General features: G+C 38.4%; 2 protein-coding genes across 2 annotated transcripts; one reads left to right on the forward strand and one right to left on the reverse strand.

Moving 5' to 3' along the window:
* Positions 1-44: 44 nt before the first annotated feature.
* LOC139946447 (guanine nucleotide exchange factor C9orf72-like) lies at positions 45-15,661 on the reverse strand. Its single transcript, XM_071944107.1, has 11 exons — positions 15,555-15,661; positions 11,971-13,285; positions 11,237-11,335; positions 10,546-10,607; positions 9,102-9,174; positions 8,555-8,668; positions 7,352-7,473; positions 5,765-5,839; positions 4,434-4,491; positions 3,394-3,506; positions 45-2,117 (listed from the first exon to the last, which is right to left on the reverse strand). Exons 2-11 carry the CDS (start codon positions 12,502-12,504, stop codon positions 1,934-1,936), a joined length of 1,434 nt encoding a protein of 477 aa, XP_071800208.1. The 5' UTR covers positions 12,505-13,285; positions 15,555-15,661; the 3' UTR covers positions 45-1,933.
* An 801-nt stretch (positions 15,662-16,462) lies between these two features.
* Positions 16,463-19,598, forward strand: LOC139946449 (deoxyhypusine hydroxylase-like). Its single transcript, XM_071944109.1, has 4 exons — positions 16,463-16,858; positions 17,567-17,643; positions 17,794-18,046; positions 18,410-19,598. The coding sequence occupies exons 1-4, from the start codon at positions 16,582-16,584 to the stop codon at positions 18,739-18,741; spliced, it is 939 nt and encodes a 312-aa protein (XP_071800210.1). The 5' UTR covers positions 16,463-16,581; the 3' UTR covers positions 18,742-19,598.
* The last annotated feature ends 3,466 nt before the right edge of the window (positions 19,599-23,064 follow it).

Here is a 23,064-nt window from a genome sequence, read left to right on the forward strand (position 1 = left end):
AATGTTTGTGAGTGCAATGAGAATATGTACATGAGTTGAAAGACTGAATGTTTCCATTCAATGATGCCGAGTCAAGTTGAATGGAACATTCCATCTTTCAACAAATGAAAACACTCTCTCAAATGCCTGAATGCAAAACATTCATTTTATATTCGTTTTATATAGCATCCATCTAGTAAATCTTGGTGATTTGGAGCAAAAAAACAAAATAATGTAGGCCTATTCTGCTGTTTCCACCAACAAAACAAGAGTCTTTGACCTACTGTCTACAGTGCATGCATGCACGTGGTTCAACAAGCACTTGATGTTCCAGTATGTATGACATCTGATGAGAGCGCGTGGTGGTAGTAGATAGTACCAGAAATGCCTGTATCTAACCAAAAATGCACGCTAAGTGACTTGCCATGAAATATTGCGAATAATGAGTCCTGCAGTGTGACCTCCAACTCCAAATCCAAGATATAAATTTACTTGAGTCTCATAACCAACCAATATTATAAACAAAATAGCATGTATGTGGTACTCTGGCCAAACCGCAGAAGTATGTTGTATTTTATTTGATTCAACCCTCACACCTAGGTGTGTCAGCACTCTATACTCCGTACTTTCCCCCGAGTTCTGTGCACAAAATTCACTGGCATGTTACTCGGGTGGGATTCAAACCCACGACTGTTGCCATTCTAGGGCAGATGTCCTATTTGCTCATTCTATAGATGAGCAGAACTTACAAATAACTCCTAATTAGAACCGATTAGGTAAGTAATTCTCAACAGAATGTTTATGACATCACTTTGACATCATCATGGCTAATGTTAAAGGTGTCTTTATTTTGGACGACATTTCACTGTGTCCGAGAACTGCCTGATTATAAGGAATCAGGCATGACTTTGTTCAAAAGTAAATCTAGAAAATGAAATACACTCCTGAACCAATAGTGTCTAAAAACCTATAATACAAGGGTAAGTGGAAGTTATCTTCAACTACAAGTAGTTGAAGTCTTTTCTTTGCAAGGGCCATTTGCAAACAAACTTGTCAGCATGTGAAGATAGCATAGTTGCCAACATTTGCATCTTGCGATTGGGGAGAGTTTGTACAACAATCAGGGAGATGTTATGATTAGATTTGACATCATAGGGGGAAAATTAACATAATCAAGGTGATTATGTACAAAAATCAGGGGCCCTTTTTGTCCCCTTATTCATTGTTTACCCCTTGCTTTTTTCTGTGCTCTTTCTTACCCCATTCATGTATTTCCACTTCACTGCTTATGTTTCACTTAGTTACATGTTCATGTTTGTTGTGTTGTCTTCGAGAAAGACTCTGCTAGGGTCGAAACGTCAGGCCATTAACTATTTTTTGCGGATATGTTTAGAATTACATTCAACATAATAGGGACAAAGTTTCCACAATCAGTGAGATTTTGTACAATAATCAGTGAGATTTTGTACGACAATCAGGGAGATATTTAAAATTACATTCAACAAAGTTTCAGTAATCAAGAATCTTGTCAAATTTGCTTATCAGAACATGGAAAGATTGGTTTGTTTTCAGGGAACGTTGGAAGCAGTAAAAAGTCGTATAAATTGCATTGTGTTTTGGCTGGTAACCTGATTATGCTCCTGTGAACAGACTCCCCAGGAGCCTCAATCACAATTTACATGGTTATTCAATAATAAAGTACTGTTTGCATGAATAAACATTGTTTATAAATCAGCTGTATTTGAGTATACAGCGCTCTAGTGTTGGATACTGTTAAATGAGCAAACTTTTTCTCAAACTGCTGCAGTTTACATGTAACTTTGCCATTGCATCAAAATCACTTCACCATAACGGTTGTCGTTGTTTCTTGGACTCGCTCTCAAAGCCTTAAAATTTCTGATTTTCTCAAGAATACAGAATTTCAGGCAGGTACAATCTGATAAATTAGACGACATTAGGTCACCAGATCGGCATAAGAGTCCCTGGGTTGCCCCGGGTTACCACAAACCAACGTGTAAATACCTGGTTTGAGCTTCTCCGCTGCAGCTAGGACGATGCGGAAGTTTCCGTCTGGGGTCAAGTGAAGGTCGTGCTTCAGGCGCCGGACTGCCAGACGATTTGGCTTGTTGCCACGGTTACTGTTGAGCAAAGTTTAGGTTGTGTGGTGAGATTTGAAGAAAAAGAATATCAGGATTCTTAAAGGCAGTGGACACTATTGGTAATTGTCAAAGACTAGCCTTCACAGTTGGTGGAGATTTCGAGACCTCAAGTTCTAAACGTGAGGTCTCAAAGCCAAATTCGTGGAAAATTAATTCTCTCTCAAAAACTATGGCACTTCAGAGGGAGCCATTTCTCACAATGTTTTATACCATCAACCTCTCCCCATTACTCGTCACCGAGAAAGGTTTTATGCTAATAATTATTTTGAGTGCTTACCAATAGTGTCCACTGCCTTTAGAACAAAAATTGAAAAATAAGAGACAAAATCATCTAAAATTTTGAGTTGGTTTAGTATTAAAGCTGTTACCTAAAGGCATGGACACTATTGGTAATTGTCAAAGACCAGTCTTCTCACTTGGTGTATCCCAACATGCATAAAATAACAAATCTGGGAAAATTTTGCAGGACAATAATGAATGAAAAAACACCCTTGTTGCACAAATTTGTGTGCTCTCAGATAAATAAAAGGCTTCAGGCCTGAAGTCTTTTTATTATTTGAGTGAGAAATTACCTCTTTCTCAAAACCTACATTACTTCAGAGGAGCCGTTTTTCACAATGTTTTGTACTATCAACAGCTCGCTGTTGTTACTCATAACCAAGTCAGTTTTTATGCTGACAATAATTTTAAGTAATTACCAATAGTGTCCAGTTCCTTTAAGCATTGAAAAATCTTAACATTAATATTGTTATATCGAGTTATAAACCACAAAGGGAAACTGACAGGGTACATTTTAAATGAGTTGGGGTTTAACAAAGAAAAATTGACAAGAGCAGGATTTTAACCGGAGGTCGTTGGTTCAAATCCCATTCCAGTCATCCTTTCTTTCTTCAACCTCAAATCCTTAAAGGCAGTGGACACTATTGGTAATTACTCAAAATAATTATTAGCATAATACCTTTCTTGGTGACGAGTAATGGGGAGAGGTTGATTGTATAAAACATTGCGAGAAACGGCTCCCTCTGAAGTGCCATAGTTTTCGAGAAAGAAGTAATTTTCCACGAATTTGATTTCGAGACCTCAAGTTTAGAACTTGGGTTATTTTTCTTTCATTATCATCTCGCAACTTCGATGACCGATTGAGCTCAAATTTTCACATGTTTGTTATTTTATGCCAATGTTGAGATACACCAACTGTGAAGGCTAGTCTTTGACAATTACCAATAGTGTCCACTTCCTTTAATTTTGTTCTTACGTTTCTTCCTCTACATATTTGATGAGAGACAGAGCTTTCCTATCCAGCATGTGGAGAAACTCTTCAATGAAGGCCTCCCTCACTCCACACTGTGATGACTGCAACATTAATATCTACAAGAGCATTAAGACAAAACAGCAAACGTCTTAAATTAGTGTTCAGTAATTTTAACCGCAAGGAAGAATTTAGCTGGGAACCATTTAGCGTAAACACATTGTATTTCTGATTTTATTTGATTTTAATCGGTTAATTAACTCTTTCAGTTCCAAGTTACAATCTATTTTATGTAATCCAAAAGTACCATAATCGGACATGAATGATCTTTTTTCAGCACTGAAGAAGTGTCGTTGGTCGTACAAGCATGGAGGAAGGAAGCGAAGGAGCTCGAACGACCTGCAAAACCGCAGAGTAACAAGAGAATACCCCAACAAAGCCCCTGTCTGACCAGTGGAAAAAGATAGGAGACCTCCAGCTGGATGGCCGATTAACGAGCAGGATTAGATCTCTTTGTACATAAGGTATATGGGTGATTACGAGGTGTCGTTAAACGACCGCGGTACCACGGGTTCGACTTTTGAAGTCCCTTCGTTCGAGCTCCTTCTCTTCCTTCCTCCATGGAAGTACAAGTACGACCCAAAGATACATGTTATCACAAGAGGGCATTATCACTCAAGAAATACAATTGACTTTGGGATGTACCAAGGCAACACAAATCAGTAAGATACATACTATGTGGTGAGAATGACTTCTTTCTTATTTTTGTGTACAGAATTTCAACAAACCTCAAAAAGCGGTGAGACACTTAGCTTCAAAACGCGGGGGAAAAAAACCCCCAAAAATCAGGCACTGAAAGAGTTAGGAATTATTTCATCACAGCTAAGGGTCGAATTGCAGAATCTTTAACACTATATTAACAATCAGCAAATATGAAAAATAAATACAAGAATGCAAATTAATAAATATGAAGTATCAACAGCAAATATTTGCATCTTGAAACTGATTTTGATCTTGGAGCCCCTCTTAAATGAAAATAATCTTACCTCTTTCAAGAAAGTCTCCACAATTGTCTCCACCTCGGGCTTCAGGGAGAAGTGGAATCTGCAAGGCGTAAAAACAAGAAGGAAACTTTTGAAAAAAGTTCAACCCAAAAATATATAAATTTTACCGAGTCGATTTCCCTTATGGTTTATTACTTGATATTATTTGAAATAAAAAAAGTTGCATCCCCTTAAGGTGATCAATCTGCTGCCTTGATAACCAACCCAAGTTCATACTCCTGCGATTGGAATGCAAGCGAATTTGCCTTTAAAGGGAAGGTTCGCGTTTGGTAATTACTCAAAACAAATATTAACTTAAAAAACGACTTGGTAACGAGCATTGGAGAGCTGTTGATAGTATAGAACATTGTGAGAAACGGCTCCCTCTGAAGTAGCATAGATTTTTTTTTAAAGAGGTAATTTCTCACCAAAATATTAAAAGACTTCTAACCAGAAGTCTTTTATTCCTATCTGAAAGCACACAAATGCGTCCAACAAGGGTGTTTTTTCTCGCAACTTCGATGACCAATTTAGCTCAAATGTTCACAGGCTTGTTATTTTATGCTTAACATGTATGTTGGGATACACCAAGTGAGAAGACTGGTCTTTGTCAATAACCGGATTAACTTACTCTCCTGTTTAAAGGCAAAGTATACTTTTTGTTATACAAAAAAAAAACTAACCTGTGAAAATTTAGTTTAAAAAGATGGCAGCATTTTACACAATCTGAGAAATGTATCTGACATCAGATTCAAATTTGTTGGCATAAAAAACTGATATCTTTTTCCATAACCACATTACTTGGAAATAAATCTCAAAAATGCTTTATAATATCAAAAGCTGATGTACTTCTCACCAAGTAAGTTTGGATTGTCGTTAGTTTAAAGGCAGTGGACACTATTGGTAATTGTTGAAGACTAGTCTTCACAGTTGGTGTATCTCAACATATATGCATAAAATAACAAACCTGTGAAAATTTGAGCACAATCGGTCATTGAAGTTGCGAGATAATAATGAAAGAAAAAAACACCCTTGTCACACGAAGTTGTGTGCTTTCTGATGCTTGATTTCGAGACCTCAAATTCTAAACTTGAGGTCTCGAAATCAAATTCGTGGAAAATTACTTCTTTCTCAAAAACTACGTCACTTCATAGGGAGCTGTTTCTCACAATGTTTTATACCACCAACCTCTCCAATTACTTGTAATCAAGAAAGGTTTTATGCTAATCATTATTTTGAGTAATTACCAATAGTGTCCACTGCCTTTAAGGAGTGATAACCAAACTGATACATTCCACTTATACCAATGATTACTAGTCGTTAGATAAACTTACATTGGAGTGTAGAGCATTGGTTTATCACTGCCTAACCAGAGGCTCCGTAGCTCTTGACTCATGGTTTCATGCCGTCTACGAAACAAAACAAAAAACACTTCTTGTTATAAACAAAAAGCAAGAATATAATGGGGGCGACACATTTATAATTAAGGGAATCAATGTGTGTTGAAGAGGTTTTCAACTAGTGGTTTAGTCCCAACGAGGCCTGGTTCTTGATAATTTTACTGAGACGAAGTCGAGGTAAATTATAAAGAATCAGGCCTCGGCGGGTTTAAACCACTAGTTGAAAACCGATTCAACACACTTTGATTCCCATTCATAAATACCTTTTTCGGTCAAAAACATCATCACTTTTTGGTCAAAAAGTAAAATAAATGCAAAAAAAATATAATTGTTAAATGATTTCTTTCAACACAACACCCCTCCAGCTATGAAATGGTAAAGCCCTCCGCCGCCCTCGGGTAAACAACTCCTTATAAGGGAATGCTGTGCGCGTCGTGTGTATCGCGTGATGTGGCACAACTGTTTCAGCCGTTGCTCTCGACCAATAGGAATGAAGAAACTGTCTTATAAGAACAGGTGCATGATCGCGTGTCACGCCCATGAATTAACACTTTTTACCGGTCATAAACAAAGGTTTATACACACCCACGTGACGCGCTCTCCACCAATAGGAATAGCGAAACTGTCTGAGGTATTTATGAATATTTTTTTGTATCCTTCAATTTATTTTATGGTCCTAAAATTGTCCTGCTCACCCTCTCCGTCATGATTGTTATCATAGTATCTACGGTATTAACTTCAAATTACAAGCCCATTTGGTGGGCGCTGGCTGCTTAGCAGAATTGGTTGTGAGAACAATTAGTCATTCATAGATACCTAAGACAGTTTCGCTATTCCTATTGATGGAGAGCGCGTCACATGGGGGTGTTTATACCATTGATAATGACCAGTAAAAAGTGTTGAAACATGGGCGTGACATGCGAGCTTGCACCTGTGCTTATAAGACAGTTTCTTCATTCCTATTGGTCGAGAGCAACGGCCGGGCCACATCACACAATATGCGCGCGCGCACAGCAATCTCCTTCAAAGGAGTTGTTTATCCGAGGGCCTTAACATTTCATAGCTGGAGGGGTGTTGTGTTGAAAGAAATCATTGAACAATTATAATTCTTGCATTTATTTTACTTTTTGACAAAAAGTGTTGATGGTTTTTGACCGAAAAAGTATATATGAATGGGAATCAAAGTGTGTTGAATCGGTTTTCAACTAGTGGTTTAAACCTGCCAAGGCCTGGTTCTTGATAATTCACCCGAGACGAAGTGATAGTAGGCGATCTCTCACTAAAAAAAAATACATTAAAAAAATGGAGCGAAGTTGCCCAAACCCTGCATGTTCTGAACATAACATGACTTGTCAGGTCTTAAAAAAGGAACACATCTGCTAAGTTTGAGCCCTCCTATGTCGCCGTAGAGTCTTGATCAAGCTCGTGCATTTTCAAATCACCACAATATAATAATAACTGATTGAGAGATTAATTGATTGATTCATTCATTCATTCACTCATTGCTCATTGATAACTCACCTAAAGGCATGCTCATTGTAGCGTAGTGTCTGTCTCACTTCTAGTGTAACCATATCTATCAAGGTGGTGGGGTACTGACTAGTCATGATAACAGGCAGGAAATCATCAAGATTAATAGAGTCCTGAATAAAAAAAATTGATAGGTAACATTACAAGCTTTGCTTCTTTATGGGTCCCTACAGTTTTATGAATGTCCTGCTTATTATTCATTTAATTATTCTTTTCAAACAACTATTTATTTCTTCATTTCCAACTTACCACGCTTTGATTTGATTTTGATACTGTGGAAATAAACTGAAGCTGATACTGAAAACACACAAGTGACATTTGATGTGAGATATATTTAATGCAGTAGAGAAGATTTCTCTTCCTACTTCGTTTTATGCTCTGAGCGAGAAATGTTTAACGGGTGGGGGGGCAAGGACAAGGGTGGAAATGATAATGCCAAAAAGAGAAGATAAATTACCTGGAAAAAAAAAGTTTTCCATGGCACTGAAGTTAAGGATTTTTTTTTTAGGAAATCAGCAGAGAAGTTGCAGGTTTAGGGGCAAATTATTTTTTGATTCCAGAGATTCAATAAACGTTACTCGATAATTTTAGTCCCCACTTCCTCCAACCCTCCCCTCTTTGATTTACTACTGGACCGCTGGCCAAGGCTAGTAAATTAAGTGCCACATAATTTTACCACTGGACAAGTCCAGCAGTCTTTCATTTCAATTGAATAATAATACTTCATACATCAGAACAATGAAAGATTATTTTATTTTCAGGGAATTTCTGCAGAATCAGGGACAGTTGGCAGCTCTGTTTGATCATGAATACAATTTGGTTTAATTTTAGCGAACTTTCTGCAGAATCAGGGAGAACTGGCAGTTCTTTTCGAACATGAACAAAGTTTGGTTTATGAAAATTTGATTTAATTGCAGAAAATCCAGGGACAGTTGGCAGCTCAATTCGAACATGGAAAGATCTAAGAGTAACTATAAATATAAATATTAATAGTAAACTTGCGGATACAACCATGGGTAAAAACTCTTTTGAAGGAGTGGTGGCTCTGAAAAGAGCCGGTTTGGTCTCTGAACAGTATACTCTGCTCGCCTTCAGGAGAATGCTGGAAAGACTTGTTTATTTTCAGGGACCTTTCTGCAGATTCAGAGAGAATTGGCAGCTCTGTGATTTCTTCGATGGACGTCTTATTCTTACCTTGATGAATCCTTGGATGAGGACATCTTTTTGGTAGGTCCTAGGCATGTTATCCAGGTACAGGCAACATTGTCGCTCGGAAGTAGTAAGGAAGATAGCAAGAGTACTTATCATCTGAGATAAATAAGACACAAGATGAAACTTTATTTTTTAGAGTTAATGTCTGACAAAATACCTTGAACCGAAAACCCCAAAATAAATGAAGCGCTTTGAGATGCCTGAAGAGAGGTGCTGTATAAAAACTAGTTATTTATATTACTATTAATATCTCATTTCTTTTGGTCTGGTTATGAAGCCAAGGACTCTAAGAAAAGCGAACTTTTAAGTTTTAGTTTTAGATGTGGGAGGAAAACCCCAAGAGAACTATTCCAGGGAAAACTAAGGCAGTCAGTTCGGGACTGGAAACCAAATCCACGTACACTGTAGTGCCCCTGACATGATTTGAACAGGAGTCCTACATGTAGAGGTGGAAGGCAAGAAGGTACCACTATTGCAAAACTTCCAGAGTATCATCCTTTACACTTTTTGATCCCAGATAGACACTTACCAAATTCACATCAGCAGGAGTGTTTCCAACGATGATTGAACAGCCGCAGGTCTGAAGGTGTGAAGCTATTGCTCTGTGGAAATAAAACAAGAAACCACTCAGTTTTGCTACTTCTGTGTTATTTCTTAAAGCCATTGGACACTATTGGTAATTACTCAAAATAAATAATTAGCATAAAACCTTTCTTGGTGATGAGTAATGGGGAGAGGTTGATGGTATAAAACATTGTGAGAAATGGCTCCCTCTGAAGTGCCATAGTTTTCGAGAAAGAAGTAATTTTCCACGAATTTGATTTTGAGACCTCAGATTTAGAACTTGAGGTCTCGAAATCAACCATCTAAACGCACACAGCTTCGTGTGACATGGGTGTTTTTCTCTTTCATTATTATCTCACAAGTTCGATGACCGATTGAGCTCAAATTTTCACAGGTTTGTTATTTTATGCATATGAGATACACCAACTGTGAAGGCTAGTCTTTGACAATTACCAATAGTTTCCACTGCCTTTAAAGCCATGGACACTTTCTGAACAGAACAAAAATTAAGTTCACAGATCTACAAATTACTTACAGGGTTTACAGAAGGTAATGGTGAAAGACTTCCCTTGAAATATTGTTCCATGAAATGCTTTACTTTTTGAGAACACATTAAAACAATTATCAATTCTCGATATCGAGAATAACAGATTTATTTTAAACACATGTCATGACACGGCGAATCGTGCGGAAACAAGGATGGGTTTTCCCGTTTTTTTCTCCCGACTTCGATGACCGATTGAGCCTCAATTTTCACAGGTTTGTTATTTTATATATAAGTTGTGATACACAAAGTGTGGGCCTTTGTACAATACTGTTTACCGATGTTATGCAATTGCTTTAAAGGTCGTCATTTAATGATCTTTGTCAAAAGTCATTTATGTGAACATTTTAGCCGAGTACAGTGTCTACTTGCTACAAAATGGCAAACAAAAAACTGTCACTAGAACGTCCAATCCATCCATCTTTAGGAAGTAGACAGCAGGTATCAACGGCATCTCTGGTCACAGCATACACAAACTGACACCAATCCTCAGAAATATGAGAAACGATTTTCATTTTCATTTCTAAAGTTTAAATGTTTTCAGGTGTAAAGTTATTAAACCCATATTATTTTGAAGAGAATCCTTTCTCAAAATGCAGCTGCAGTGCTTTTCACCAAGTATGTTGTTATGGTCATGAATTGTTGGAGTACATGCAGTTCAATCTTGGCCCTACCCTAAAGAGGGGCTCCAAAGTTAAATTCAGTTTGTGATGCACTCATTTTATAATAATTAGGGTCCTCCTGAAATTGGAAATAAAGTCTTTAACCTCACTATTAAGATGTCATTTTACATTAGAGTCTTTGCGAGCAAAGTTTAAAATATGACGTCATTGGATATCAACAATAAAACAAATTTCTGACTTACATTCTTGTAAAATGTACGTCTAGTTGCCTGACTTGTCCTGGAGCAAAAACCGTGTCTCGCAGCTGAAAACAAAACAGAAACCAGGTCTAAGTTCTAAAGTTGAGCACGGGTAGTTTGACTGAACGCTACTGTGTTTAAGGCTTTGGTAACACCACGAAAAGTACTTTGTATTTTTAGCTGTTATTTTTAAAACAAACCTGATGCTTTGTTCTTTTAAAAGCAGTGGACACTTTTGGTAATTACTCAAAATAATTATTAGCACAAAACCTTACTTGGTAACGAGTAATGGGGAGAGGTTGATGGTACAAAACATTGTGAGAAACAGCTTCCTCCGAAGTAACTAGTTTTCGAGAAAGAAGTAATTTTCCATGAATTTGATTTCGAGACCTCAGAATAAGATTTTGAGGTCTCGAAATCAAGCATATGAAAGCACACACACAACTTGTGACAAGGGTATTTTTCCTTTCATTATTATTTCGCAACTTCGACAACCAATTGAGCTCAAATTTTCACAGGTTTGTTATTTTGTGCATAATGTTGAGAAGACTGGTCTTTGACAATTTCCAACAGTGTCCAGCGTCTTTAAGGGCAGGCCTGATGCTCTGTTCTTTTAAGGGCAAAGCAGTTCTTCTTTTGTAAAATAGGGCAACTCTTTAAAAGGAATGATAATTTACACTATTTGATATATTACCTCCATCCTTGAGGACACACCATGAGTCTTTAGCAAAGTCACAAGTTGAATAAAAGACGGTACTTCTGCACTGAACGCCTCTAGTGCAGAGCCAGTATTCTGTAAATGGAACAATGTCAACAGTAGTTAACTCACTGAGTGAAAAGTTCTAAAGTAAGAAGCTAAACTTTTCACAACAGTTTTATCAATCTTAAGTATTATAGAACTCCTTTTAGCCCATCTGGGCCCAAATTCATATATGGCTGCTTTTTAAAAGCATAAAATGTAACTCAGCACAAAAAAATTATGCTTACCAGATTAAAGTTACCAGCCAAACTACCATGTCACAAGTATAAAATAAGAAACTTTGAACACTTGTTTTATTGTCCTAATTTCTCCTTCTAGCCTAGCCTAGGGGATCTGGGCCAAATTTAATACCCAATAGACAGCTCTGTTTTTAAGTACAATAAGAAGCTCAACAAACATTATGTTTATTGTTTACCATAAAGGATACCAGCCAAACTACCATGTCACATGTATAAGTTGTGACTGGTATCCTGCTCGTTTCTGCTTAGAAGCAAAAAAATGTTAAGCAACTATTTTCTGCTCAAGCAGCTCTGTAAAATTGTACATCAGCAAATGGAACAATACTGAGACACATAACCAAAATGTTCAAAACCAAGCAAAAGTATAAAATGGAGGATTTTGGGAGGTAAGGAGCAGAACGTCTTATGATTAAAAATTAAAATTCTTACTTCATCTTTGTTTTTGTCTTGTAGAACCCTGAGTTTCCTTATCATGCCAGTTAATCTTTCCGAGCACATCTCATGAATGGGTAGATACCACGTGTACTCCTCGTGTGGTATAACCAATGACAGCGCAAAGATAGTCTTCTCATCCCGGTCATGGCCGCTAAATAAAAACACCGCTACGACGATCCCACGATCTGGAAGAATCAGAATCTTCGAGTCAATGGTGGACTGTGGCTGCTCGCAAGACGTCAACATACGCGTGGATAAGTAGTTGATATGATCCTGAGTGAATTTCTTTTTGTCTACAGTGAGCCACACGCATTTAGAATGCGGCCCGAGGATGTTGTTCCAGCAGCACAAGACGAGTCCGTACACCGGGCAATCCCCGGTGTCCGGCAGCATCTCTATGATCCCCGATTCGTGCATTTCTGCATCGACGAAAAAAGTCATCGTCTGCGAGATGGAAGGAGATTCATTTTCATCGACGGAGCTCGCCATCCCGATACTATCGGAGTCCACCTGGGAAGAGGAACTCATGTTGGTCACAAACTTCGCTGCTCAAGGACTCCTTGAATCTCGTGGCTAACGAGTAACCAGAAGATGATATTATGAGCGCACTCAATGGATAAGGTTAGTACAAGAAGAGTCATGAGAGAGAGCATAGCACCGACGGTCAAACGTGGAGTACCGGCGTTGACTATTGCCAACATGAAGAGAATGAGGCAGCTAGAGATGCAAGAGGACAGGAGAAAGTTGAAGAAAATGTGCTTGATACTAAAATTGTCAACCCTTGTTTCTGTCAGTTGAACATAAAGCGGAAGCATAGTACTTAATTCACTAGTAGATAAACAAATGACCAGATCCTATTTCTACAGAGACTTTGATTTTCAGTGGAGTTCAAACTGAGTCTTGAAGCCATGCGCCACTTGGTACGCAAACTTGATGGACAGCATCAGGATGAAAAGAGAAACAAGAGCGGACATAGCGATGGAGGCAAGACGAGGAGAAGACATCATGTTGATGAGAGTCATAAGAAACATCACCATGCTGGTTAAAATGTACGTCGTCACCATGTGATTGAAACAGATGTACTTGAGCCCGTTGTGGTCGATGATTGTGCCGATCCATTTACTGTAAACAGGCATGATGCCTGGAGGGAGCCCAGGTCAAAGGTCAGAGGTAAATCATCCTTCTGATGATGCAAGCTAAATCCGAATCAAATTGCTGTTGTTATACAAAGCTGTTTTTAAGCTGAGCTGATCGGAGCCGAAGAGGTCAGTTTTTCCGCTCAAATCAACTCGTCGGGGCGATGTAGGATCTGCAAAAATAAATAAAATGGTCACACAGTCATACTCAGTCACCAGAGTCATGTGATTACCGCATTCAGTGGTTGTTCACTACCCCTTTTGGCAAGTTTGGGCGCCCCCCCCCCCTTTTCTTTTCCACAAATGCCTTCTGGCTATTCACAAAAATAAATCAGGCATATTTACTACAATATAGGTCTACGATTGAAAGCACCTTGCCACTGAAATATCCGTCCTGAATAAGCTCAAATAACACTGAATTTTAGGAAGAAGTGTAAAAATAAAAAAATTACAAACAAATAAAGGAGTAACTATAGAATACAGGTACACTCGGAGCTCTATCTGCGCCTCCGCGGAGGCGGAGTCGCGGTCACGTACGTTTTAAGTAACTTGGTCGTAGCATGGAGGAAGAAAATAGCTCTTTACTACTTGATTGTATTGAGTGCGATTGATGAATACAGCAGATAAAATGTTAGGGTCGTAGGGAGTCAAAGTGTGACGTGAGTGGTGAGGTAGGTGAAGCAGCCGATAGAGGGCGTTTTAGGAAGACGTGCATTTGATGCAATCGTGAAGACGGGGAAGCTGGAAGCGTGGAGGCGCGGAGGCGCGGAGTTGCGGTGTTGACAATGGCCGATAGAGGGCGTCTTTAGGAAGACGAGCATATGATGCAATCGTGAAGACGGGGAAGGTGGAGGCGCGGAGGCGCGGAGTCGCGGTGTTTGCAATGGCCGAAAGAGGGCGTTTTTAGGAAGACGGGCATTTGATGCAATCGTGAAGACGGGGAAGGTGGAGGCGCGGAGGCGCGAAGGCGCGGAGACGCGGTGTGGACAATGGCCGATAGAGGGCGTCTTTAGGAAGACGAGCATATGATGCAATCGTGAAGAAGGGGAAGGTGGAGGCGCGGAGGCGCGGTCGGGCTTTCTTTCCCTTTTTTAAACAATCCTCTAATGGGGTCAAGTGTATGAGGGCAATATTAATAATTGTACGGAATTCGGGCTTTCTTTCCCTTTTTTAAATAATCCTCTATTGGGGTCAAGTGCTTTAGGGCAATGTTAATAATTGTACGGAATTCGGGCTTTCTTTCCCTTTTTTAAATAATCCTCTAATGGGGTCAAGTGTATTGGGGCAATAATAATAATTGTACGTAATTCAGGCTTTCCATTTCCCTTTTGTTTAAACCCTCTAATAAGGTCAAATGTATGAGGGCAATATTAATTATTGTACGGAATTCGGGCTTTCTTTCCCTTTTTTAAATAATCCTCTATTGGGGTCAAGTGTATTAGGGCAATATTAATTATTGTACGGAATTCGGGCTTTCTTTCCCTTTTTTAAATAATCCTCTATTGGGGTCAAGTGTATTAGGGCAATATTAATTATTGTACGGAATTCGGGCATTCTTTCCCTTTTTAAAATAATCCTCTAATGTATTAGGATTCGGCCTTTAATTTTTTCCCTTTTGGAAATAATCCTCTTTTGGGGTAATATGTAGTACGGCAATATTAAAAGTTATTTGTACGGAGTTCCCATAATTATTTAAATAATCATCTAATGGTCTTGTGAGTTATCGTATAAAATAAATTGACATCACAGCGCAGTTGTGTATTTTCGAGCCTAATGAGGGCGCTGTTGTGCATCTTTCAGAGTGCCCCCTAGGTTGCCAAATATTTATAGTTAAGCAACAAAGCGCGACCTCAACTCCAACTGTGTACGTGTATGAACGTCACCGCGACTCCGTCTCCGCGGAGGCGCAGTGGAAGCTTCGAAGTGTACCTGCGGCTGCATTCTATAGTTGTGCCCAAATAAATAAAACGTTGAGAAATTGGTGGCATGGTCCTAAAACTTGTAAGGATTTGTTTAATGGAATAATTAGACTTTTTTAGAGAATTTATTGTATGTAAAATAGGCCCTATCAATTTATAAGGTAAGGTTGTTTTAAATTTGTAAAAACTAAGTATTTGTAATGGCATATTTAAAGTTTGTTTGGAATGTTTATCATGTTTGGTAATTACTTATAATAATAATTATCATATATTATCAGTATAGAACTTTGTAAAACTTTATGATTATATGGCTCCAGAGTCCATGGACAATGCCCAAGGATGGCATGGTCAAACAACAAGTGATGCAGCGCATGCAGTCAGTGCCATGCCATGGTTTGGGTAAAAGAAAATGAAGGTCAAGAACATGAGAAGAAGTAAACAAACAAAACAGAACAACTCTCAGAACAGAAATTGCATCTGATTCTCATGTCACGTGTATAAAACTAACAGAATAGTAACATACCCGTGATGGAGTCTTAATGTAAAAAACACCGGATACAACTCGCAATAATGGATTTACTGATGAACAAAAAAGTAATCAGCCAGCCATCAAAACGTCCAACATGGGAGGCAAACAACATAACATTGATATTTTTTTACCTGGACTTCTCAAACGTTAATACAACTTAACAAGAGTCAGTCCATTAAAGGGGACAGACTAAAAGTAATGAAAAAGATCGTAATGTACCGCCCTCAATAGTTGATAAGTTAAGTGGGCGGGGATTGGTTGGTGGGGTCCACTAAAGGAGGGGGGGGGATATAAACTTCTCATCCCAGATAAGTATCACAAGTTTTTGAAAAGAAGGACACCATTTAAGACAACGGAAGATGTTTGTATAAAAGTATTGAGAACTTAGAAGAATGCCACCTACCAGTCTGACACCCACCTGAGCTGAGAAAGTAAGGGAACAATATTTGTTTTCCGGGGAGGGGGGGGGGGGGGGGGGGTGGTGATCTTTCCCATCCCAGCAAAACTAAAAGCACATGTTGGGTTGTTATGGCTCTCTCTTAACATCGGTCTTATTAAACAACGCCGATGACACCCGACAAAGGGGGCCAAAACACCGATGTTAAAAGAGAGCCATTACAGCCCAACTAGTGATGGGCTCGGAGATTAGAGAGTATACAGAAAGGTTCCTTAAGGAGAGATTTTTTAGTTTTTAGTAAAAAAATAATTTAAATATGAAGTTGTCAAATATAATTAGTAATTCCTTAGCTGACGTTTAGAAATAACTTATAATCGAATTTCCCCTTGCTTTCTTTATGTTCTCAACCAACCTGGAACCAGAGCAAGAGTGAAAGAAAAACTTTCTCTTAAAAAAAAATGTGTCAGTATTTACAAACCACTTGAGGGCGCTGTTGAAACACGAGTGTTACGTGAGCAAGGCATGTCATTAGTGCACAAACTTCTGTTTTAAAGATTTTAGTTTTGACAGTTTAACTGATTTTATAAGACACAGATCGACAACACCTTCTTCAAGGTAATCATCATGCAAATCGACACAAGTGAAATCCAGTCGATAGGGGACGTTTTACTCGACAAAACCCGGCCTCTTCCGGAGCGTTTTCGTGCCCTATTCACGTTGCGCAACCTCGGTGGGCCAGCAGCGGTGGCCAGCATCGGGCGGTGTTTCAGCGATGACTCAGCCCTGTTGAAACATGAGGTTGCCTACTGTCTCGGTCAGATGCAAGATGAAGAAGCCATTCCTATTCTAGTTAGTGTGCTTGAAGATGTGAAACAGGAACCCATTGTCAGACATGAAGCAGGTGAGTAAGTTGACTATTGATATGATTTTTATGAATAATAAATATTAAATTTGGATCAGGATAAAGAATATTAATTTTGGTTTTAAATACCCATATGCACCGATGATGGTAAGAATAGCACTGTATACTCAGTACTTACCCGAGTTCTGTGAAAAACCCACCCGCCGAGCTATATGCCTGTGATTTTTTTCACAAGTACCGAGTATACAGGTTACTTACAGTGCTAACACACATCGATATTGATATTATTGTAATAAATGTAAAATGATAGTTGAGTACTTATATTATAAAAGTTACCATTAAAGTTAAACAGTTATCTTTAAGAATTAAAAGTATAGGCAATATAAAAGGGGAAGCTGGCAGCTGGGGGCACCAAATGTTGCAGTTGGTGTTGCACACCGCAATCCGCAGGCCCGGCGCTGTTACATGACTTCGCCAATTTATATTTTAAAAAAGGACTATTTTCCGTATGGCGCCACCACTTTTTCCTTTATTTTTTCAAAAAGGGACATCTCATTCATTGAAGTAAATTAGATACTACATTATTTCGTATCGAATGAAAAAGTGGTGGCGCCATACGGAAATTTTTCAAACTTTTGTGTTAATATCAATCATTATTTTGTTAATAATATTGTTATCGTCCCCACAGGTACTACCTTGTAAAGTTTTAATGAGACTTTAGTGTTTTAATTGATAAAACCATTTCAGGGGAAGCTCTCGGAGCGATTGGTTCTCCCAGCATCTTGAGTGTCTTGAAGAAGTATGAAAACGACCCCATCATAGAGGTAAATTTATCAGTAACAAATGAATCTTGAATTGGCTTTGCTATTTTATCAAGACATCTTTCTACCTTATCTCTATCATGTCTATCAAATAAGTCCTATTGAATAACTTCAGGCCTATGGTTTAATTTTTACCAATCCCTTGACCGTCAGATTGCAGAGACCTGCCAGCTGGCCTTGCAAAGGATAGAGTGGTTACAGAGTGAACAGAGGACCCAAGAAGAAACCAAAATCACAACAAACCCATTCAAATCGGTGGATCCTGCTCCACCAGCCGTACCGGCCACCCTTGAGGAACTTCAGGCAAGGTTATTGAATGAGGAATCAACTCTTTTCGACAGGTACAGGGCTATGTTTGCTTTGAGAAACAGAAACGACGAGCCAGCTGTACGAGCTCTAGCCAAGGGTAAGCATTGCCTCTCATCTTAGTCAGCCCCCTTCCCAATCTAAATTTTAAATTTACTTGTAAATGCTGGTGTTTTTGTTGAGACCGAATAGTTTGACATCTGGTGCTGTAGTTGAGCAGAAGTTATTGCTTACATTTTTTTTGCTTAGCAAAAATATGCAGGATACCAGTCACAGATTGTACATGTGACATTGTAGTTTGGCTGGTAACCTTATTCTGATAAGCATACTTTTGTTGTGCTTAGTTGCTTTTTGTGCTTGAGTAGCTCTATTAAATTTGGCCCATGGAGGCCAGGCACTAGATTCAAGACTTTTTACAACAAGTCTGCTAAAAATAGTGCACTTTTTTCTTTTCTAATTCCAGGTCTGAAGTGCAAGAGCGCCCTCTTTAGGCACGAGATAGCTTATGTTCTCGGACAGATGCAGCACAGAGCCTGCATCCCGGAACTTCTTGAGGCCCTCGGGAAATCCGAAGAGAACTCTATGGTTCGTCATGAGTGTGCCGAGGCCCTGGGTTCCATTGCCCAGGAGGACTGCCTGGATAAACTCAAAGAATTCTTGACCGATGAGGAGAGGGTAGTTAGAGAGAGCTGTGTGGTCGCGCTTGACATGGGGGAGCATGAGACCAGTAGTGAATTCCAGTATTGTGACGGACTATCAAAAGTGGGTGCTCAAACATCAGAACCATCTGCTTAATGACAGTAAAGCTTGTTCTTTGTGGGCGGCGTCTGGACAGGCAAATTAGCTGCATTTAAAGCTGTGTTGATAGTTGCATGGTGTCACATGGAGTCATTGACCTTGGTAGCCAATCGATACTGAGCTATGTAATTACTCATCTCAGGTCCATTAAAGGAACACGTTGCCTTGGATCGGTTGAGTTGGTCTTTGAAAAGTGTTTGTAACCGTTTTTTATAAAATGCATATGGGTAGAAAGATGTTGTAAAAGTAGAATACAGTGATCCACACAAACATGCCTCGAAATTGCACGGTTTTCCTTTTACTTCGTTGACATACACGGTCAGCCGTTTATGGGACTCCCATAAATGGCCGATCGTGTTAGTTCGCACAGTAAAAGGAAAACCAAGCAATTTCGAGGCAAACTTGTGTGGTTCATTGTATTCTACTTTTAAAAGATCTTTCCAACCATATGGTTGTATTAAAAAAACGGTTACAAACACTTTTTATAGACCAACTCGTGCGATCCAAGGCAACGTGTTCCTTCAATATTCCACTGTGTACTGCAGCTGATATCACAAAACACTAGGATCAATTCTTTCTTGAATTAGGATGAGTATAACCCATTCTAACTTAGGATGGGTTCAATGCGTCCCAACGTCTTCGGGTACGGAACTGAACTTGTCCTACATGTAAGTCCTAAGATTAATCCTAAGTTTGGAAGAGTTTGATGAAATCGACGGCTGGTCATTTAAGTTCTGGAAAAAAGTCCTTTAAAATACACAAGATATGCATGCTTGTTAAAACCACACATTTAAATAAAAAACTGCAAATAAATCATGATGCATGTAAATTAACATAACGATTTTCAGTCTCCAACTTATTTCATGGTGTGTTGTGGCCTAGCATTCTAGTTTAAAGGAACACGTTGCCTTGGATCGGACGAGTTGGTCAAAACAAAAGCGTTTGTAACCGTTTTTTATAAAATGCATATGGTTGGAAAGATGTTTTAAAAGTAGAATACAATGATCTACACAAGCTTGCCTCGAAATTGCGTGGTTTCCTTCTACTGTGCGAACTGACATGGTCGGCCATTTATGGGGGTCAACATTTTGACCCCCATAAATGGCCGACGTGTTAGTCGACGAGGTAAAAGGAAAATCATGCAATTTCGAGGCATGTTTGTGTGGATCATTATATTCTACTTTTACAACATCTTTCTACCCATATGCATTTTATAAAAAACGGTTACAAACGCTCTTCAAAGACCAACTCGACCGATCCAAGGCAACGTGTTCCTTTAACAGTGGGCCCAAGCTCTGGCTAGTATAGCAGTAAGTAGTGTGGGTTGAATCTTGTCAGGACACTTGTACAATTGAGCAAGGCACTTGGCTCCCAGTGGATGATACCCATGCCTACATCAGTACAGACTGTGAAGGGGTTTACCCTGTTCCAGCCCCATGAGTACAAGTACATGTAGATGTATTGTGCCCCTGGTGGCAGCTGATTTGGATTGATTGATTGCCCAAATCAGTCAAGTGTATGTAAAAAAACAAAAAAATTAAAAATTAATATGTATGTATAGTGTAAAAATTTTGAAAACTGTGGACGACCCCTAAAATTCGACACTTTAAAGGGTCTATGTAACTTTTGTAGGACAAAAAACACAATGTCCACAGATTTACACTAAACTTACACAGTTTGAAGATAATGATAGTAGAAAGCTTCCCTGAAAATATTACGTGCTGAGGTGCTGTAGTTTTTGGGAAATGAGTAAAACAATGTCATGAAAATTATTTTAATCATTTACAAAAATATTTTCATGACATTGTTTTATTCATTTCTCAAAAACTACAGCACCTCGGTAAGTAATATTTGAAGGGAAGCTTTCCACTATCATTATCTTCAAACCCTTAAGTTTAATGTAAATCTATGGACATTTTGAAAAGGTACCCAAATCCTTTAAGATGCTGAAAATCTGATGGAATAAGACATCAGGTAAATCCATTATAAAGTAAGGAATTTCACATTTTAATTTCAACTGAGTACAAAAGTACAACTTGGACATAGCAGAACAAAACTTGTCTTAATTTCAGACAGCACAATCGCCCAAGAAAAATGCCTGTGACAATTTCTAGCACTACATACATTAAGTGTTAATTCATATTCGATTATAAAATAGGTGAATTCATAAATAATTAGCATATTCATATCAAAGTATCTTCACTTTGTGACCGGTTGGACAAAATATTTATACCCCATTCCTACAAAAACTATATTCATCCACTTTGTGGCAACAGTTTTCTGGAAACAATGTCGTTCATTTGACCCTGCAAGTACCAAAACTATGGTGTAAATTAAGTAAAGAACTAGTCCTTATAGGAAATCAAAATTGAATCATAGCCGACAGACCGTCCCAATGAAGTATGTAAATTGCACATTGCGCCTGCACATTAAGCCTATGTCACACGGTGCAATAGACCTTATGCATTGACGTCATCCAGCTGCCATCTTTGTGGTCAAACGGTGACGAAACAATCGAAACGCACATAGATTGGCCAATGAACAACCTCCTTTTGACCTCAAGGTGAGGGCGCCATACTGAAATGACGTCATGTGCATGAGGTCTACTAACAGGCAAGCAGTTCCAGGCAATCTCCAAGAAGCAAGGGCATTCACATTTGAATGTTTTCTAGGGGATCACAAGACATTGTTCAAAAATTTATTCAATGTGCTCTCATAGTTCCCCAAACTAATCTGATAGCATGCACTGAAGTTGTTTGCTTCCAAGTTATATGTAAAAATTGCCCTAACACTATTGGTTGGCTAAATGAGGGAAAACCAGGCACATTTGTGAGGGCTGATTTTGGCCCGATTATGCTTTTGTCTAATGCACAACTCCATAGACGATGTGACCTATATTTACATTCAAACCGCCCTCTGTTGACAAAACACTGTCATGTTTCGCTGGGCAAAAAGACGCGTAGTCATGGTAAGATTGAGTGTACTTTCTAGCTGGCTGCCAAAACACAAAGGTTTTACCCGGCGGTATGCACGCGAATCATGTTATTGTTTTCGAGTGACGTCAGAGGTCACATCGTCTAGAATGTTTATCAACAAATAGTGTCTGCACAAATGGAGGAATGTATGTAGCATATTTCATAGGCAAATAAGATCAAGTACACTGGCAAGCTCAACCCAACATTGTTGCACATAATTTGACATAAAAAATACTGCTCACTTATTATAAAAGTAAAAATAAAACAAATCAATAAGCCAACTAAATTATTCACACCTTGCTGTGACAAAAACAAAAAAGTCTTTAGAAAACCAAAATACACAGACAGTTCCCGAAGTATAAAAAAGTAGAAAATGTAATATAAATGGCAACATAAAAAGGCAAAGATTCAAATTAAAAATTTAGATCCAATGGAAAAGAAGTTTACAGTAGTACTTTTGAAGCCACTATGCCACTATTTTATCACTACCAAAACGAGTTTTTATCATGCTACGTATTTCATATTACATGTATGCAATGAAGTTATGCCATATTGTTATAGTGGGAATACAATAGTTACTGCAGTAAAACAAAAAAGGAAAATAAAACAAAATATATGTACAAAAAGGGCAGTAGGCAAGATGAAGAGAATACATTTTCCAAAAGATTTAGGATTTCAAGAGAACAATCTAGAAAATAAAAGTGTTTCAGTATTAGAAAAGAGGTGCCTCATTACCCTTTGTGTAATTGGTTTACCTTAATTTAGAACTAAAAAAAAAGAAAATTTATTAAAAAATAAACCCTCCTACTGTTTTATTATTTAATATAATCCAATGGTTTTGAATGATAAAAACATGCTTGACAGGATGTAGTATGATATCAAGAGGTGAATGCATCTACAAAGTTCACAGTCAACCCTCCTACTGTCAGACCATTCAATATCATACACTGTGGTTTCAAATGACAGATTAACTATTTCAGCCTGCAATTTGTATGGTATCATGTAGTGGATGTATCTACACAGTACATAGCTAGTTCTGTGCACAGTTGTGCCACCATACAAAACCATTGCAGCCAAAAGGCTTCAAAAGTTGGGAAATGTTACAAAGAGTAGTTTTAAGGGTTAACTAGCACAATTCTCAAAAACCTACAATTAAGCATGAAATTAAGCTAAGTTGCTAAGCCCTTTGGTACAAATAAAAAACTGCAGGCATGCTTACTTTTTAAAGCTATATAGAAACTTAATTTCAGAGATCTTATTCGCTTCATTGTGTCCAAACTTTTAAAGTAGACCATTTCAAATTGCACCATGATACTTTTACTTAGGATTTAGAAAGTAAAATGTT

The sequence above is a fragment of the Asterias amurensis genome, chromosome 13 (assembly GCF_032118995.1).
Source record: "Asterias amurensis chromosome 13, ASM3211899v1".
In the NCBI taxonomy this organism is placed as follows: domain Eukaryota; kingdom Metazoa; phylum Echinodermata; class Asteroidea; order Forcipulatida; family Asteriidae; genus Asterias; species Asterias amurensis.

Bases quoted from the DNA above. Each gene is read 5' to 3' on its own strand.
- LOC139946447 (XM_071944107.1), bottom strand. From the start codon at position 12,504: ATGAGTTCCTCTTCCCAGGTGGACTCCGATAGTATCGGGATGGCGAGC. The intron at 11,336-11,970 runs GTAAGAATTTTA...TTCCATTTACAG, and splicing joins AAGACAAAAACAAAGATGAA to AATACTGGCTCTGCACTAGA. The intron at 5,840-7,351 runs GTGAGTTATCAA...TTTGTTTCGTAG, and splicing joins TACAATGAGCATGCCTTTAG to ACGGCATGAAACCATGAGTC.
- LOC139946449 (XM_071944109.1), top strand. From the start codon at position 16,582: ATGCAAATCGACACAAGTGAAATCCAGTCGATAGGGGACGTTTTACTC. The intron at 17,644-17,793 runs GTAAATTTATCA...CTTGACCGTCAG, and splicing joins AAAACGACCCCATCATAGAG to ATTGCAGAGACCTGCCAGCT. The intron at 18,047-18,409 runs GTAAGCATTGCC...TTCTAATTCCAG, and splicing joins TGTACGAGCTCTAGCCAAGG to GTCTGAAGTGCAAGAGCGCC.